Source organism: Rhinoderma darwinii, chromosome 2 (assembly GCF_050947455.1).
Source record: "Rhinoderma darwinii isolate aRhiDar2 chromosome 2, aRhiDar2.hap1, whole genome shotgun sequence".
Classification (NCBI taxonomy): Eukaryota; Metazoa; Chordata; class Amphibia; order Anura; family Rhinodermatidae; genus Rhinoderma; species Rhinoderma darwinii.
The window spans coordinates 398,516,020-398,536,363 of NC_134688.1; the positions used below are offsets into that span (position 1 = coordinate 398,516,020).

Sequence of the window (20,344 nt, forward strand, 5' to 3'; positions counted from 1 at the left end):
GTTACAATGTATCAGTTGTGGCCAGTGCATCTCAAACTGTGAGGTTTAGTCCAGTTTTTGGTGAGGTGTGGCCCTCACAAGGGAGTGTAACACGAGTAATCATATGCTGATCGCTCCAGCAGAACGGGCCATTCCCTGACTGCAGCTCTGGTTCGGTAACATATTTGACTCCTACTTTGGTTATTTAATGTAATACTGAGTTCAGAACATAACTGAGAGATAATTTGAGGAATATTTTTTATGTATGTATGTATGTATGTATGTATGTATGTATGTATGTAATGCTGTATAAGTTGCCTGTGTAAACAATTAAAAACAGAATTTTATTGAGGTAATTCAAGACACTAAAAAATGGCTCATTAGCCAAAATACCAAACAGGCATAGGCAGTGTGACCAGACTGGAGGGTGCAGTTAAGGTATCACATATCCATGTACACCTCCAGCACCAACATGTCGCTCTCCCTTCTTATTAAATAACACTTCGGTCACAGTTACCACTAAGATTGCATCCCTACGCGTTTCTACACGCCTCGTTTTTAGAGTGCATCATCAGGGGTCACATTTATTCATATATTCAACAACTAATAGCCGGTGAGCACCTATTGCGTGCTCTACAGTCTCCGGTGTGTGCACGACACTAGTCGGATGGCCGTACAAACGGCAGGCAGACGCCGGACATAAGTAAGTAATGTTCCTCCCACTCAGCGATGACGCGTCATCCGGCCGGTTAGTCCCCGCCCGCCACCGTCATGGATCTGATGTCACGGGCACAGACGTGCCCCTTGACCCACAGCCAATGACCAAGCAGCCACAACATGCGTCCCTGGTAACCTAGGGATCTGAAAGCGGCCACATACACCCATTGTGATAGCACAGTGGCAACAGGACAAACAACAAAAAGAACTGACAGAGCTTGCCATCAGTACGCAATGTGGAACCAATAAATTTGATACAGTAATGATTAACACTCACCCATTGCCACACGTATAAGGAACAGATATAAAAGTAATCACCCACTAAACGATCCCTGTGGTAAGTAGGGGACCCTGTTGTGTGTGTGAATGGCAGAAGAGGACAAGCAGAGCTAAATGTGTCACTTAAGGCAACCACCCCATGATCAGGGGGATAGTTAGCCTAACCCCAATGCATGGATGATGACAGCAAAGTCAACCAAATTGTGGGGACCCCAAATGTCTGCAATGATGGCAGGGTGAACTGTATCATGCCCTGAGAAAATTGTCAGGACTAACAGCACACAGTAATGCAAAGAAGAAGGAGGAAAATGGGGAAGAAGGGGGTAACTAGACTTTCAACAAACTTCTGACATGTCATAGTGACATGTCAGAAGTTTTGATTGACAGGGGTCCGGAAAAAGCCGAACAGAAACGCAGCGGCTCAGTGATCACACGAGCACTTCTGCTGCTTCGTTTTAGCAACTGGTGGGGGTCTCAGTGCTCGGACCCCCACCAATCAAAACTTCTGACATGTCACTATGACATGTCGGAAGTTTGTTGAACGTTTAGTCACCCTTTTGGTTCTTTGTGTCATTTTTATTATTCCCTCTTTTCTATGTATGATAGTGCATATAAAATAAAAGTATACATAAAAAAAATTCTGATGGGAATGGACAAGAATACCCCACTCTAGCGATTAGTGGGGGTCTGAGAGACCTGACCCCATCAATTGGTGTAACGTCCGTGGTTGCTGACCACGAACTCCTTCCATCCGGTCGACGCCCTACCCTCCAGAGATGTCTGCACATGTGGCCGTCCTGTTCCACAGTGACCACTAGGGTGCGCTCGCGAGCTCAGTCCAGCCTTAAGGAGCCAGAGCGCACACATGTGTGAGTTAAGTGCCAAATATGCTCATGAGCACCCTGGACGATAAGAAGGGCCCAGCCCCTTCCTGCCTTGCCTGAGCTTTGTTGTTTTTACCTTAGTTTGTCACTGCAAATGGTCTCCTAGTGTCTTCCAGTTACCAGTGTTTCCTGTTCCTGCTACCTGTATCCTGTGCTATCCTGGTCAAGTGCCGTATAGAGTTGGAGTTGCACTGTGCTATATACCACGCCTGTCCTGTTACACCACGCCTGGTGTCCGCCTGCTGCCAAAGTCCCTTCCAATCCTGCCTTGCTACTGTCCGAAGCTACCTCAGGTACACCTATACGAACTATAGACTTTGGCCTGTGTCCTGTTGGCCAGTTGCCATACCGTTAAGGCGGTACAGTCCAGTGGGTCCACGTACCCAACGTGACAATCGGTAATATATGTTATTGGTGGGAAAATCTCTTCAAAGCTGGCCAGACACATTAAGTCAGCCTAAGGTATCAGACAACAATCTAACATGTATGAGAGCATCTCTAATGTTCCGACAACAGCAGATGTTGGGGAGATAACATTTCCGACATAACAGGACAGGTGTGAAGTCAAGACAAACTGAGGTCAAGATCTTGTGTCAAAATGAAAAAACAACATGTAACCCTTGTGCCAATGGGACAATCTATTTATTTTAAATCAAAAGTACTTTTTGGGCTCAGGATTTCAAGGTATATCTATTTTACTCATTATTCTACTTATTATACATTATTATACTAACGTTTTGTAACAGACACTGACAAAATCCTTCTTTCCTCTATAACAACATGCAACTAAGTTATTCATGGCTAATGACCTCCAGGGAAAACCACATTGAAACATGAGAGGTGTGACACAATAGCAGAACAAGTTGTAATATCTTAGAAATCCTCTGATTTACAATTAATTTTTCTTATCCTGAAAAAATCAGCCCCGGAGTTGTCAGAGTTTTTATTCTATTCAGCTGTTTTTTAATTTTCTTCTTCATCTACACAGGTAGTACGCTGGTAACAAGCCCTAATAGTAGTCAATATAATGCTCAAAGAGTTTGCCATCCAGATTCTCCCCCTGAATAGTACAAAAATCTACGGTAGTGCACGATGGTACGGGAGAAGACAAATAAAAATGAGTTGATTATCTTTCAATGAAACGTAATTATCATCAGTAAAGGAGTTTTTTTAAATATTGATGGCCTATCACAGGCATAGGCCATCAATATTTAAATCCTGGAAAATCCCCTTAAGAAATGCAGCATCTGTAAGTGCAATCTATGGAGCCTTGTAAAATAACTCTACTTGTCAATGGTAAGTGAAAGTGTAAAGCGCAGACAATATGGACTGCCAAAATCAGGGCTCCTCACACTTTTTCTACTTGGGCCTTACCAGCCAGAACATGGTAATGCCTGGGCCGCACTAGTGGTCAAAGACCATGCTACATTTAAAATATTGCTCCATTTATCTTTTATTTGTCTCCTAAAACTAGAATAACATTAAAATAACATACAGTCAATTATATTGCTAAACCATATATTGCAGCCAGAGAAAGGCCTGACCAGCAAAAGATAACAGGATATGCCAAATGTAAAAAAAAATTAAATTCAGGTAATCTACATGTCAAGAAATGTTAAGTACTTAAAGAAAAACTAATCCAGTACTTTTGCTGTTGCGAATGAGGACCTGGTTGTTATATATCTATAAGAATAAGTGATTTATTGATATTCAGTGTTCAATTTTTAAATTGCTGAGAAACAGAAGAAGGTAAGTGAATCATTTCTTAAGGGACATAATATGCCAAATGTCCTAGAATTTCTCAACCTACACAGACCCGCACCCCTACATCAAATCACCTTGCTAGAGAAACTTCATGAATACATCAAGTGGGTAGTTACATCGACTATTGTTGAGTAACAAAAGCAGCATGCCGTGCCATCAAAGAGGAAATGTAAATCAACAGGCTAATGGCACCAATACTTGAAACTCTGTATGACAAAAAAATGAAGTTCTGACCACTATAAAAATATATTAAAGGAGTAGTCCCATCTTGACAACTCTGTTCCATGTGCCCTTTTAGGGCATATAAATTTCATAGATTAGGGACTTCACTTCCAGATCCCCCTTTATCAGCCAAAGTTAAGAGACATTAACAAGCTGAGGCTCTCACTTTGGTTGACCCAAATATTTGAATGACCACTTGTAATAATACATTTCCCCTATAGCGGTCACATGTCCCAAATCAGCTGTTTGCCAGGGTCTCGAAAGCCAGCAATTCGCTCTCGTTCAAAAAAGATGGGCAATTACTTTAAGGGCATCTCAATATTACAATGTCATCAGGAAAGGCAATATGCACTGTTATACACAAAAAGTATGGCATCAATTTAATTTAGACCACCAATAATGTCATGTGCAGATGAATATGATGACTCGCAATGTATGCCATTGTGCCTCCACACTGCCCGCACATAGTGCTTCTTTCCTATTATGACACAGTTCTCTGTGGGCTCCCCGGGCACAAGAGCCCAGCTGTAATAGCAAATCCTATTTCTTTGCCACAGTGGATGTTGAGTAAGAGATGTTCCACATGGACTACAGAACTGTGTATGCCGTTTAGAGCAATGCTCAGGTCTCAATAACTTATGTGCCTTTAAATATGGTAGAAATATAGATGTAAATATGGACACTTAAGTCAGAATTGTTTTGTTTTATAGGTTTTAGAGCAAGTAAAAAATGTTTTTGTTGAATTATCATAAACATAAAAAATAAAAATTAAATGTTTTGCTTTAACCTAAAAGTCCATCCGACTTCTTATATACAATATATCAATATAACGACTGAATACACAAAGCCAATTATCCTGCTCTTCTATTGATCAAGGTTTCCCAGATGGAAAAACTTGGTCCAATAAATCATTTAGCAAGACAGGTGGGTCCTTTAAGGTCATGATGGAGATCAATTTATGGCAGACCAAAGGAAAGGGCGGAGAAGGTGAACAACAATTACCCATTGGAAAGTGGAAAATAAATTACTTGTACATTTCCAGGAGATTTTGGTTACCACAAAGTATATAATATCCTGGGAAGTGCAAATATGGAAATAATTGTGATGTATGGAAATGGAAACAGAGATAATCTGTGATATATTATGGAACATAGTCACCATATTCCAGCCATGTTCTCTATGGAGAGATCACATCAGAAACAACTAGTAGTAGAAATCTTACACAATAAAGTAAATTCCAGCATTTTTCTCAAGTATGTTACTGGTCATTGCTTTAAGGTTGATTATAGGATGGTGATTGATTTTTGTAGGATGGTTATTATGTATGACCCTACTGACAGCATTATAGTGAGAATAATGTAGATTTGCATTCTATATCTATGATGAAGCAGAAACGACAATTGAAAATATACATCTATTTCTGTTATGTTACTAATTATTAAATACATAAGTAATATGTTTTCTTGGATTCTTCTAGGCATATAACACAATCTAAAGGGAAGGCAACATCTGACTATTATATTAGATGAATATTTCATTGGATTTTATTCAACTTAAATATAAACACATGAGGTAAATGTATCTGACAGAAAGACAAAACAGTAGGCCACAGATCACATAAAGATTGCTCCAGGTCAACCAAGCCAATAAAGAAATTAGATTTAAAGTGCACCTATTGTCTACTCACTTCATAGCTGTAGAGTCAAGACTCTATAGCAATTTAAGGGTTTTATCAATCTTATAAAGTGATGAAATATCGCTAGGATATGCCATCACTTTATAAATGTGGGGATCCGACCTCTGGAACCATCACTGATCCTGAGAATGGAGGGATCGCTGGAAGAGGTTAGACCCCCACTGATCATAAAAGTGAAGGCATAACCTAGCGATATTCCATCACTTTAGAGAATAGGAATACCCCTTATAATACTAAACCATATAAGGAATGAATAGACACCATAATTGGGGAGATTAATATGTCGATATTAACCAGTGGTCTATCAGAGGTTAACCAGTGGTTGATCAGTGGTCGAACCAGTGGTCGATATTTTTTGTAGGTTGCGAGCAACTTTTAAATACGGCAGATGATGTTGAGCTTGACTAAGTATAGAAAAGGAAAAACTCTATTACAATTATGACCTAATGATATGGCTCTTACCCTGGTGTTGTGTGCCAGGGATATGGTTTTAAAACTGTAACCAAGTTGTACTAATGCTATGACCTCCCTAGTGCCACTAGAGTACAATAGGATTTGGAGGTGGCCAACAGCTGGGGAGCCACATGCAGGGGTCGGAGAGCCCCATGTGACTCATGGGCTACTGATTGGGGAACACAATTATAATCTAATGAAAGAAAGGACAAATTAGGCACTGTACATATACATCGTGTCTTCCATTTATAACGGAAACTACAATGCTGTGCCAGATCCTTTGTACGTCGGATATCAACTGCACCTGATTACCTCAATTGACTTACAATAGGTTCTGTCAGGGTTCTGTTGCAGTTTCCATCGCTTTAATGGCAAGAATAGTGCTGCTTGCAGCACTATTTTTAATGTCAAATATGAAAAAAACGCCGATGGGGGCTACAAATGAAGCCTCTAACACAGATGTGAACAGAGTCTAAGAAGGGGAAGAAAACATAAACATAATAAATCATCTTAAACATTTTTGACATATAATGAGCTTGGGTTTACAGGTGGCGAGCCAGTGAGGTGGTTGATAACTGCTCCAAAATCATTATTATACCGTTATTCTTATTGAATCCCTAATATCTGAGATGTTGTGGGCCTTAAAGAGCTTGTCCCAGCTGGGCAACCTCTTCTAAGAATGAGGCAACCCTGGTGATTAGCTGATTTCCATGTGTCTGGCTTCTCTAATCTCCAAAGTAAGGGGCACTCTTTCTTAGTAGCTCTATAGGGAAAGGGGGGATATCAAGCAGTTTTAACAAATTTTATTCATCACCTAGAGTGACGCAATAATATAATTTATATTTGTGTCCACAATCATCAGATACAAATTTTGCTACATATAAAATGTCGTTGGTAAGAAAATCGTATTAGGCTTAACAGTAGGTATACTGTCACGTCAAAGCTAAAATGGGTTTAGACCAAGCATCATTGACACCTAAATGCTATCCTGTTTTTTCAGATTAAAAATCCCAGGCTTAAAATCCAAAGAGACTTCCAAAACACAACCTGTGTGAGCAACACGTGTAATAAACTGGTCTCAAACAAAGACAAGAACATTTTATGATGTAAAAAGACAAATAATTGATTTCATTGCTTTCTAAAGGGCCTATTGCATCGATTACCAAAATTAAACTCGTCATTTTTCTATGTCAGCCTTTCCTAGAATGAATTTGGCCCACATAAACACAGAATAGCATAAAAAACAATTTTGTGTTAAACATAAAAACACCTTAAATTTTCTGATCTCAACTACCCAGACAGATACGTTTATTTGTCTATACATATGAGTACAACCTGCAACTGGTACATTTCAAATTACTTTGCAGAAGAAGATTGGAAAACCATGTATGTGGTACTAACTTTAAATTGTCTAGTGAAAAATCTTTTTTTATTCTTGAATGTCATTTTGGCCACCAATTGTAAAACACCACCGGATATACAGCTTAAGTTTATAGCTGACTATAACAAGGTATGTTAAACTGTAGATTTCAATCAAAAGCATGAAGGACTATGTTGCAGCACATTTTCTTGTATGTTTAAGATAGGGAAATATGATTGTAAACCCCACTGGAACAGGAACTAATGTGATAATTATAGAAATATAGCGCTGTGGAACATGTTGGCACTATGCAGGTACCTGGAAATAAATATGCAATTGGAGGAAATGTTATGTGCCACATGAATGGTACAAATCTAAATCAGTACCTAGTAACACCTGTGCATGTACTGTAATATCGGGCAGCTCATACAGGTTAGAACCCCCAAAAAAACCTGCTTATTCACAGGAGAAAGTTGGGTACCAGTAATCTACAAATGTGTAGTTTATGCTCTATGTGGTTTGCTTTAGCAAAAGCAGGTGCCTGAAAACCAGGGAGAACCTGTCAGAAGGAGCTCAACCACTGCTGGTGGTAACTACTGGACTACAAATGTTTTCTGGTGCAACTCATAAAAAGCCAAGGAAACGGAAGAAGATATTTCATATATTCACATACATATGAGGAAAAGAGAGGTGGCAATATTACAACAGGGTATATCCAGTAAAGTAGTTTGATCAGGTATGGAGGAAAGTATGAAGAATCTGTGAAGGACATTAAGCTTTCTGGTATTTATATGTGACATTCTCTACAGTGGACCGGAGGTCCAAGTTTATATCCCTTGTATTTAGTATAGTAAACCCAGTCAATGATACTATGTACAGCATACTGACACATATTTACCTTTTCTACTGCAGCATTGTCATTTTCCATTTCCATTGACCTTGGTCTTAATTTAATTGGTTTGTCTTTGAAAATATCCCCAAAGCCAAATCCCCTGATCTTTTTCGCGTGGTTTTCTGCTCCACTTGTTCCATTAGTCCCTTCTGACTTGGATTCGCCCCCATCACTCTCGGAGCCGGCAGTATCTTTAAATCCTGCCAGAAAGAAAAACATAATTGCTATGACAACTTGGTCTCATTTGCAAATAAAAAAAAAAGTAGGTAACTGTTTCTTCTTCATTGTTCTTGTAGTAAATGAGGTTTTGGATTAGAGAAAATCACAATTATGTAAAAATGTTAACTAGCTTTATCCTAGGGACAAGATATTTTATTGAAACACCAATATACAATCTCTAAAACCCTTATATTTTTAATCCCCCTTGGTTGCTCGGTCTGAAATATGCAAGGGTTTCCCTTATCTTCTTGCGGCAATTTGCCCAATAGGAACCAAAAATGTAGCCTGCAGTTCGGGCCGCTTTAACAACAGGGCATACTGTGCCCCTGCACTGGGCCGCCTGGCACCGTGTTACCCTGGAGGTGGCTCTGTGTGGGGAACTATTATTTATTATTTAGCAGGTATAGTAATGGGGCAGCAGCAGGCAGAGAATTGAGGGTAACAGGAGGATGGGGGTTTGCTTAGAGGATTAGCAAAAGGTGGGGAGGGTGCCTTAAAATCATGGAGCCAAACATGTCTGTGCAACAAACTCTACAGAGACAAGTCATAGCTTAAAGAAGTCGTCATGGCGGTCTGGGCCGGATGGATAAGAAAAGAGAAAGTAAATTACTTCAGTCAGGGAAGATGTCACCTGTGAGTCAAACATTTTCCATTAATAATGTGTCTAAAAAGTTGTGCCTAAACAGATTTAATAGTTTTTTTTAACGTTTAATTGATTGTGTTGAAGATAATGAACAATGTCTAAATGGGGAAGCAGTCATGAAACCTTTGCACTGGGCCCACTAATTTGTTAAAATACCACTACCTGCCGCCACCAAACCCCATGGTGCTCAGCTTCTCCTTCACTTACATACCTCGTGACTACATTTCAAACAACTATAAATCGCATTCTTGCTTTTCAAAATAAATTTCAATTGTGTATTGGTAGCAATAAACATAATTTCACCTTAACTTATCACTTTTTATTTTGTTCCCCTGAGTCCTGATTTGTCCTCGAGTGTTCTTTTGTGCTTAGCTTGTCAGTGTGGGCTAAGAGAGAAATAAGACTAATACATCCGTTTATTTCACTGTGTACAAGTGTTCTAAGAGTTGTCATCAGCAGCAACAATTACTGTACACTCGTATTCACATTTACAAACACTGACATTTTCACTTCAAAAACTGTATAAAAGTCATAACAACCTTTTAAATAGACATAATGATGTCTTAAAAGGACATGTGGTACACGGGCAGAAATAAACCAATTAGATGACTTTCTACCAGGTAGATCATTGTTAAATACTTTCTTTATGGGACAAATAATGGAGTCGTGTGAGCAAAAGCTTTCAACGAGACCTTATGTTTCCTCTGCTGTCTATTTCTAAATTATAGTTTTGTTATTATCAAGGGTTTCCTACAGTATGAACATAAAATATGGTGCATAGGAGTTCATTTTTATGCTATTCATGTCATTGGAGCAAAGACACACTCCAATTTTTGACATATTTATATGGGTGGTATAATGAATCAATGGTTAGCGCCACTGATTTCACTAGGCCCACTGTGTGAAACCCAATAAACACAATCAGGACAAAATCTCCATAAAGGTTACATGTTCTCCTCATGCAAGTGTAGGCGTCCTCCTGATATTCAGGATTTCTCCAACATTCTAGCAACAAATCTAAGATAACTTGCCTTCATACACAAGAAAATTAGATTAGAGAAGCCTAAAAACAGTAGATTAATGATGGCAAATCCTGACAATCTAATGTGCCCCAATGGCAGTGGAAACAAGGAACGAGCATCTTTGATTTCAACATGGCTAATCGTTTGGTTAGTCCAGGAGTTCAGCTTGTCTACTTTTTCACATTGAAATAAACATGCACGCTTGGCTGGGCATGAGTAACGTTTAAGGAAAAAACACAACAAAGTAAAGATCTGAATGCTACTGTGATACAGTAAGAAAATTAACTTGCCAGATTCGAACTTCGTCCTATAAGACTGAAAATGTAACCGGGCAGTGCTTGCACACAGTCACTCAGCCAGTCAGGCAAGAGGCTAGACCATTGTTTCTCAAACCAGTGCCGAAGGAATCCTAACACGCCATGTCTTGAGGATTTTAAAGAAATAATATTAATTATTGATTTACTGAATCTAATTACATTTCCTTTGTAATATTAAGGAAATCCTCAATATGTGACCAGTTGGGGTTCCTTGAGGACTTGATTAGGAAAGAGTGGAATACACTGCTCGGTACTAGTTATAGTGGTTGCTTTCGGCTACCTAGCATTTCCTGTTTGTTCTAACTACCTGCTAATCCTCTGACTTGGATTGCTAAAACCCTGCATTTCTTGTGTGATCCCTTGGCAGGCCCAGACTAGTAATATGACCATTTTGACGGTGGAATTTTCAGTAGAAGTGTCAGTGGGCCGAGGGAAAGGAATGGTTATTAGACATCATGCTAGGATGAACAGAAACATCCTAGTCTAGGCAGAGAAGGGGTTAATGATTAAATTCCTGTTGATCTAGGGGAGTAAAGGGGGTAAATTATTAAATATTTAGTGTTTTAGGGTAGTAATGGGGCAATGTTAACATTCTAGGGTAGTGACATAGTTAATGTTAACATTCTTGGTGATCTAGGACAGTAAGGCCCCATGCACACGTCCGTAAAAAATCTCCCCAATTGCGGACCATAATACAGGCCTCAATTACGGACACATTCAGTTCTATTGGCCGGGGACACCTTTCCGTAACGCTACGGATAGGTGTCCGTGCCGTAGAAGTGTACTGCAAAACATAGAACATGTCCTATCTTTTGCTTTTTACGGGCCATACTCCCATACAAAGTAAACGAAAATCCAGGCGGTTGTCCGTGGCCTGCGGCGGCCGACCGTGCCCGCAATCCCGGCCCGTGATTACGGCCACGGCCGTGTGAATGAGGCCTTAAATGAGGTGTGGTGCTATCCACAAAAGAGGAAAATATTCTTGCTGATCAAATTGCATATTTATTCATACATATATAGTTTCCATATATTGTTTCTCATGTAGGAAAAGGGTTTACAACACGTGCATAAGCGACTTGAAAGAAGCAAGAGTAGAGTATGACGTATAGGCGTCTGCCAAACGCTCCTAATGGAATGGGAGAGCGTGGCTGCATTTGGGTTAAATAGGGCGGGAGGGGGCAGGGAGAGATCAGTGGGAGGCGGTGAGCAGCAGTAGAGGCTGCGTCCTCTCCTGGAGTGAGGCCTGTGACCTGCTGACGCCATGCATCAGCGTCATGACATGTAGATCCTGGATTGCTGGGCACGTACATGTCACTAGGGGCCTGCATATTGACGTCACGACGCACGTGACGTACTGTAATAGTGAAGCCTGCCAGGATATGTAGTCTGAGTTGGATAAAACTATCTGAGCGGGAGAAAGAGCGGTGTAGTGAATATAATATTATATGTGTGAAAACTGAATGAATAGCATCAGCCCCCCAGTAAAGTGACCATCAGTTTCAGACCCCCAGTAAAGAGACCATAAGCCCCCTCCAGTAAAGGGACCATTAGCCTTAGCCCCCCAGTAAAGTGACCATCAGCCTCAGCCATCCCAGTAAAGAGACCATAAGCCCCCTCCAGTAAAGTGACCATCAGCCTCTGCCCCCCCAGTAAAGTGACCATCAGCCTCAGCCCCCCCAGTAAAGTGACCATCAGCCCCCCCACTCACAGTAAAATGACCATCACCCCCAGTAAAGAGACTATAAGCCCTCCAGTAAAGTGACCATAAGCTTCAGTCCACCCCCAGTAAAATAACCATCAGTGCCCCCCCCCCCCCGTAAAATGACCATCAGCCTCCCACTCACAGTAAAATGACCATCAGCCCCTCTAGTAAAGTGACCATAAGCCCCTCCAGTAAAGTGACCATCACAGACAGAAAATCTGCTTACTTCTGGGGAAGGAATAAATAAAGAAGTATAAGAGGAAAGAAATACAACTCCCAGCATGTCCAGGCTGTTATTATGGGATATCAGAGGACATTACCGGGAGGAGGTATAAGAGGAGAGAACTACAACTCCCAGCATGTCCAGGCTGTTATTCAGACTGTTATGTGATATCAGGTGAACATTTACAGGAAGGGGGGTAGAAAAGGTATAAGAGGAGAGAACCACAACTCCCCGGATTCCCCTGGCTCCAGTTCTCACACAATTGCTAACAAATTATAGAAAAAATACTTACCCTGCCCAGCGTTAATGGCCCTTCCCCCTCCGTGAGGCTCTTCTAGTGGGAAGTGGTGGGCGGTACTTGTAGCAGACGTGCGTCACGTCTGCTACAAGCATAGTTGAAGTAAGCGTCGGGACGGAGCTCGTAGCAAAAAATAATTTGTTGCATAATTTCTGGTGTTTTAAAAAGCAAATACTGTGTTTAAAATAAACCTTCCTAGTAATTATATCAGACTCAACAATATCTTACCTTGCTTTATCTGGTGTTCTTCAAAATTTCCTCCAATTTCAGTTTCAGTCACAAGCTCTTTAATAAAATTGGAAGGGAACATGCCAGCCTTTCCATTGACAAATCCTTCCCACCAGCCTTCTTCCACCTTCGTAAAACAACAAACAGTAAAATATTAGCGTTTACTGTAAATTAGAATTTATCCACACTTATATTATGTATAAAGTCCAAATATGTCTGTTGAAACTGCATACAATACCATGAAAGCTGTAGCTAAAAGTACTACTTTAAAATCATTCTTTACTGTCACTGAAATACTGGTGTTCAGATAATTAATTGAATGCATGTGGTGGTACTGATGAGGCATGAAGCATAAAGAAGTAATTCTGTCCCCTATACCCTCCTTTCTACATTCAGCAAAGATTAGAGGAAAACATAGATGATCATATAAGGCCCTCTTCACATTGTGTACTGGCCTTTTATTGGAGGGAGGACGTGTACCACCGATAGAAGGAAAATGTATCCGACTGTATGGCATACAGTGGGATACGTCACCTGGGCACTGGCCGTGTGGACACTACTGAAGTCACTGTCCATATATGGACAGTGACTTCAGGAGCTACCCCAGGGTCTGAACCCCAGGGCTGAGCATTACATGCACTCTGGCCAGGGACTCCGTCACTGGGGAAGCCCTTTAAGAACAGTGATGCCAAGATCTTTTCAATGCCATCACATGGCTCTGCCGGGGATTCCGGCCCTGGAGAAGCCCCTGACGTCAATGTCCATATATAGACAGTTATGTCAGGAGCTACAATGCCGGAGTCCTCAGCCACGCTCTGGCCAGGGCTTTCCGGCCCTGGAATAGCCCCTGACGTCGCTGTCCATATATGGAGCATTGATTCAATCAAGTGCAAGCAAAAAAAGGAGTCACACCCACTCCCTTCCCGTTACAATTTAATTACTTTTTTCTTCATTAAAAAGGGATAGTGTTTGCTCATTTGGGTTTACAATATCTTCTTTATTACCTATGCATATTCTCCATTTCATGAGTACAGGATCTGCAGTAACTGCAAATAACTTTTTTTGTGTTGTCTAAATCTGACCTGACACTTTCCGCTACTGACCAGAAGCATCAAACACATTTTAGATTCACAGCCTAAAAATGCTAGTCCATTAGGTAGTATTTTTCGTAATTATACACTAGGTGTAAAGGATCTGCCAGACACAGCTTCTGTGTCGACGCCCGTGGGTAATCAGTCTGCACCTGCTCCTATGTCTGTGAGACTGACTCCATCTTCCACCACTCAGGATGGCAGGCTTAGGAGTGGGAGAGCCTATCACAGCCTGGCCAGATGGAGCTAGCTCCCGCCCACTGCCTATTTATACCTGCCTTTCCTGTTCCTCCTTTGCCTGTGATTCTGCTCTGCTTGTTTCCTGGCTCTGCTGCTGCTGCTTGAACTACTGATCCTCTGCTTGCTATTGACCTTGGCTTACTGACCACTCTCCTGCTCAGTGTTTTGTACCTCGTGCACTCCTGGTTTGACTCGGCTCGTTCACTACTCTCGTTGCTCACGGTGTCTCCGTGGGCAGCTGCCCCGTTTCCCTAGCTTCTGTGTACCCTTGTCTGTTTGTCTGTCGTGCACTTACTGAGCGTAGGGACCGTCGCCCAGTTGTACCCCGTCGCCTAGGACGGGTCGTTGCAAGTAGGCAGGGACTGAGTGGCGGGTAGATTAGGGCTCACCTGTCTGTCTCCCTACCCCGTCATTACACTAGGAATATGTTGGCGATATAACGTGAGGTTTTTGTTAAGGTACTGCCAGATATAAATTGTTGTGATCTGTGAATAAGATTCTAAAACGTTATCTCCTCCAGTGGTTTCCTTATTTCTTCAAAACTAGATGTCCACCTAGCCCTCGACATATTGCTATTTTCACATATTATAATGATGACACTGTTCAATGAAGCACTGTTTTACAGATCTCGTTTCAGGGAATTGCTACTGCTTTTACACAGGCAATGACAAATAATTCATAAAACATATTACTTTTGCTCAATTGGAAATGTGAAAGTTATCACAGATGTTATTGGTACAAAATGAAATTTAAGGCCCATAAAACAGAGCTTCTGGTTTCTCTAATATTGTCTTTCTGACATGTACAAAATTGATAGCATATTGTGCACGCAATAAAAAATATTATGTAACATTTACAGCTGAGAGAATATGACAGCTGCCAAAGAACACTGAGTAGATACAAAAATAATGTAAACTGAACGAATGTGTGTGTTTTCCTAAGAGGTTCCATTAGCACAATATAAATAAAGATGATGCTTCAAAAATGTGTTTTGGTAGTCACCTAATTTAAAGAAACCATCAACATTATCCTTTTTTAGTTCTGCTTTTAAACAGTTCTCTCAATTTATTTCAGGGGGAAAAAAGCTAATAAATATGATATAACCATTTAAGGGTTCAGGCAGACAAAGGCAGAAGGTTGAGTCCAGCGTTGTAGAGAGGTAAAACGGAATCTTGTTCCAAGTTTACTAGTATCAAATTAAAAGGTCCATAGGTATGGAGTCCTAGTGTGCAGGAAGGAGTGTGTGTCGGTCCAGTCGTGAAGCCTACGCGTTTCAGACGTGTTAGACGTCCTTAATCATGGCTGTTTGAGGGTTCCTTTAAATTTCTCAGTGCCTAAATATTCCTCTAACAACTATCATTAAAATCATCATATGCTGAACTTTCCATCAGTAATCTGCACATACATCATTGCTTGTTTTATTTACAAATAAAACAGACCTTTATACATGAAATAACCCCTTAAACTAAATTAAGGGGTTATTCCCAAATTGAGCCAAATTTAATCCCTTAGTGACCAGCCTATTTTAGGCCCTAATGACCAAGCTATTTTGTTAGTTTTTCTATAGTCGCATTCAAAGAGCTATAACTTTTTATTTTTCCGTCTACATAGCTGTATGAGGAATTGTTTTTTGCGGGATTAGTTGTACTTTTAATGGCACCATTTTAGGGTACATATAATTTTTTGATTAACTTTTATTAACTTTTTTTGGGGGAGGGTTAGAAAAAAACCTTGAAATTCTACCATTGTTCTATGCGTTTTAAATTGATGCCGTTCACTGTGCGGCATAAATAACACATAACCTTTATTCTATGGGTAAGTACGATTATGACGATACCACATATGTAGAGGTTTTTTATGTTTTTTACGACTTTTGCACAATAAAAACACTTTTGAACTAAAGTTATTTGTTTTTGCATCGTCGCTTTCCAAGAGCCGTAATTTTTTTATTTTTCCATTAATGTAGTGATTTTTTGGGCTTGTTTTTTGCGGGACAAGACGTAGTTTTGATTGGTACTGTTTTGGGGTACATGGGACTTATTGATTGATTTTCATTATGACTTTTTGGGGGGGCAATGGAAAAAAATAGCAATCTTCAAATCGCTGCTATAATGCTTTGGTATACTTAGTATACCAGAGCATTATTGCCTGTCAGTGTAAATCTGACAGGCAATCAATTAGGACGTGCCTCCGTTGGGAGGTATTTCAACATTAAGAGAGGTTCGCCGGTCCCCTTACATCAACTCAAATACGGATGACATCTAGCATCTGAATGGGTAAGGGGGTATTGACCCCTGATCTTTAAGTACTTCATTAGTATTTGTACAAGAGAAATACAAGGGAAACATTCAATTAAATCCCGGTGAATACTCTTCTATTATTAAACCACGTATGAATTGCTGTCTGATCTGACTAATCAACCATAGTGGATATATGCAATAAACAAATTCAAAAATCCACTATGCATCACTACTTGACACATGTATGCACTATATGTTCATGTGAACATTTTTCTTAAGATTTTATATGAAAATACAGTAAAAGTTATATTTTATATACAAACTCCGGATCTATTTTTTCTTTATATATATACTATGGAGAATTGCAAAAATGTACTTTGGTTGGTGGGCTCTAAACCACACCATCGAAATCCATAAATATTAATATATAATAATATTCCCCTAAAAAATATTTTTGACAGTCAAATTGTATTTTTTATTTCATCAATTTCAATCTAAAATGTTCTTTTTTTTTTTACTAAGTATGTGTTTTTCTATCACACTTCACCAGCAAGTGGCTCTGAAAAAAACCCATAATGCTGCATTGGTGTATGTGTACGCACCTGAGACTGCTATTATACAGCATTTATAGCAGCATCGCTCTCTTACAGAATGCCCCCACCAAGCGCTTCAATGATTAAAAAAATATATAATTAAACAAATATAAGTAAATTTAGGATGGTACTTACAGAGCCAACACAATGTGCTTGTTCCAAAAGGTTCACAAAATTATCTCTATATTACAATATAGAGATAACATGGGGGGAGCAAGCGCAGTGTGTGGTGTCTGATAAGAGGTATGCCGGCAAGACGGTGCACACGCATTGGTAATACGCGCTCACGCTATAGAAGAGAGAGGAGAAAAGGTAGAAATGCCACAGAATGCAGGAAACGGCGGTGGTGGTCTTTCAACAGAAACGACCGGCACAACTAAACTAATGACATGTGCTTCAGAGGAGGGAATATCTTACAAACGCTGCACTACAGAAAATAGAAGGTATTTAGAAAGATGTTTATTTTTACATTTCTAGGGATTTGAACATTGAACTCTATGTTGGGAATAAACCTTTAAAAGAGGTGCTCCATGTTCATAAATCAGAAGGTCACATAAGTACTATCAAAAAAGTAGGTCACGAGTTGGGACCCCTTGAAATATCCTGAATAACAGGTTCTGGTGCTTACTTTAATTATGATGTGATGTAAAATCCTTAAAGCAGATCTATCACCATTTGCCCTATTTAAGGGCTTCTGTCCCCTCACCAGTGACTGATAGACTACGTGTTTACTTGTAGATATATAGCAGTGGTCAGCCACTGGTGAGAGGCTGGGGTTAATGCTCTCCTCATTAATACACTGGACTGATACATACTACTTTTGGAGAATTGTCACTTTATACTTGTGGCACGCGTTCGGCGCGCCACAAATATAAAGATTTTGACATATTCACGCTCTTCCCGCCCACAAGTCGCTGACTGACACATTTCTTACTGTGCATAGGAAGAAATGTGTCAATCAGCGGCTGGAGGCCAAACATGAATATATTGCATGAATATATGAATATCAAGACTCAAGCTCTCTCTAAATTTCCTGTATATTGTCCTTATTGTATATACTGTACTCCCTCTTTACTGTAATTAAAGGGGTAGTCCACTTTCAGCAAATTAATGTTATTTTTTGTATACTTAAAAGCTATATGATGTTCTAATATACCATCTGTATTTATTACTCATGGTTTCAATGATGTCTGCTGGTTGTTAATCAGTAGGAATATTAATTGTTTACTTCTAGTGGAAACAATTCTGTCCATGGTCATGTGATGATCACACAGGTGCAGCACTGATTACAGTATGTGTATCAGTGCTCTGTCTTTGAACAATCCCAGCACATGACCATAGACAGAATTGTTTCCACTGGAAGTAAACAATAAATGTTCCTACTGGATAACAACAAGCAGAGATTCTGAAAACCATGAGGAATTAAAAAAATGATATTCGAAAATTGTATAACTTAATTATACAAAAAATAATAATTAATTTATTAAAAACGGAGAACCTCTTTAACAGGATAACTAAAGCGTCCATATAATTATTTAATTTTTTTAAATGTTGACAACTAATGTATGTGATAGGGTGTTTAAAATAGGATTTAAAAAACCTGATGTTACGCCGCTGGTGGTGCTCAAAACCACAATACCAGACAATCTATATCACATAGGTGAAGCTTGCATCATTACTGACAGCAAAGAAAAGGCACAAGTAACTCTCCAGTGTATGTGCGGAACCGAATACTGAAGGTAGTAGAAGATGGAGACAATGCATAAATGAAGTGGATGGCAGATGAATAGCATGCAAGCAGTTAACAGATGAATAAACAGTGGACAATAATTAACAGCACTCACTGACCCTATCTGAATACTATCCAACAGCAGGGTAAGACAACAGCTTGGCAGCAGACCAAACACACATGAAAAGCAGACAAACTACTGATCTCAGGATACACATAAATACCACTATTGAAAAACTAGATCTCTCAGAGGACCAACAGGTCCCACAGTACAAACAAACATGGAGTTGTCTGCCATGCCACTTAGAATCAAGCATCTTCTGGACCACATACTCAGGCTGACCATGGACCAAAACAGGAGGAGGTCTACGGATCGCCCTTCTGACAGTAGACACAGGCTTAAACTGAGAACAATGAAAAGTCTTGGGTATTGTCACACTTTTAGCAAATCCAACATAAAGGAAACTGGATTAATTTGTCTTAAAATCTTAAAAGGACCAATAAATCCAAGCCCCAACTTGCCACATGGCTGTCTTAATCTAATTTTTTTGCTGGACAACCACACTCTATCTCCTACTTTCAACTTATGTGGTCTGTGGTGGTAATCAAACTTTAATTTAGCATGAAGATCAGTTGAGCCCAAAGCGCCATGGATCTTAATCCTCAGTCTGTGCAATGGAATGTCAAAACCCACACTGCCAGTAAATGAAGATGCCTTGGGATGAAATCCATTATTACAGAAAGACAGAGAGACATTAGTGGATGCATGAAACTAATTGTTATAACCAACTCTGCACATGGCAAAAACTGGACCCAATCGAAGTAGGGTTGTCACTATACCAGAATTTGGACTTCGATACCGATACTTTGTGTAGAATTGTGATTTTTTTTTAAACCAAAACGATACTTTGCCAACAGTAATAAAAAAAAAAGTTCTTCTATTTTCTGATGTGAGGCACGAGGTGTGATGAATATTGAATGTGCCTCACATTAATAGTAATGAACCCCATCATGTTTCTCAGTCATAATGGACAACACTGGGTTAATGTGTAAAGTACATGATGGGGTTAATTACTGATAATGTGAGGCACATGGAGGTTAAATTCATCACACCTGGTGCCTTACATCAGGGGCGTAGCTAGGGGGGGCAGGCTGGGCATGTGCCCTGGGTGCAACTAGGTGGTAGGGATGGGGGGGCGCAGAGCAGCTGATCGCTGCTGTTAGGCGCCCTGTATGTTGGACACCTGCAGCAGCGGTCAGCATTAGAAAGAGCAAATAGTTCATGCGGTGGCGTTCTGAATGAGGTCTGTGGCGGCCCGGGAGTGGACGAGTCCAGTCACCTGACCTGTCACGTGACCTCACGCCAGTGACATGGGGTCAAAGGATTCAGGTCAGGTGACTGGACTGGTCCATTCCCGGGCTGTCACTGACCAGTCAGAAGGAACTCCGCCGCTGCCTGCGCCGCATGCCCTCCTCGGCTCTTCCGGCTAGCCATGTCAGGCAGAGTGAAGAGTGGTAGCGGTAGGCTACCGCTCTCTACTATGTTTAGCGTG

At 40.3% G+C, this 20,344-nt stretch overlaps 1 protein-coding gene across 2 annotated transcripts in view; it reads right to left on the reverse strand.

Annotated features, from left to right (window-relative positions):
• Positions 1-20,344, reverse strand: part of SH3KBP1 (SH3 domain containing kinase binding protein 1) — a 337,971-nt gene that overhangs the window by 123,696 nt on the left and 193,931 nt on the right. For both annotated transcript variants that reach the window (XM_075854029.1, XM_075854030.1), the window contains 2 exons: positions 12,899-13,025; positions 8,253-8,446 (listed from right to left, as the gene is read on the reverse strand). In XM_075854029.1, coding sequence (XP_075710144.1) covers positions 8,253-8,446; positions 12,899-13,025 — 321 coding nt within the window. The remainder of the gene's footprint in view (positions 1-8,252; positions 8,447-12,898; positions 13,026-20,344) is intronic.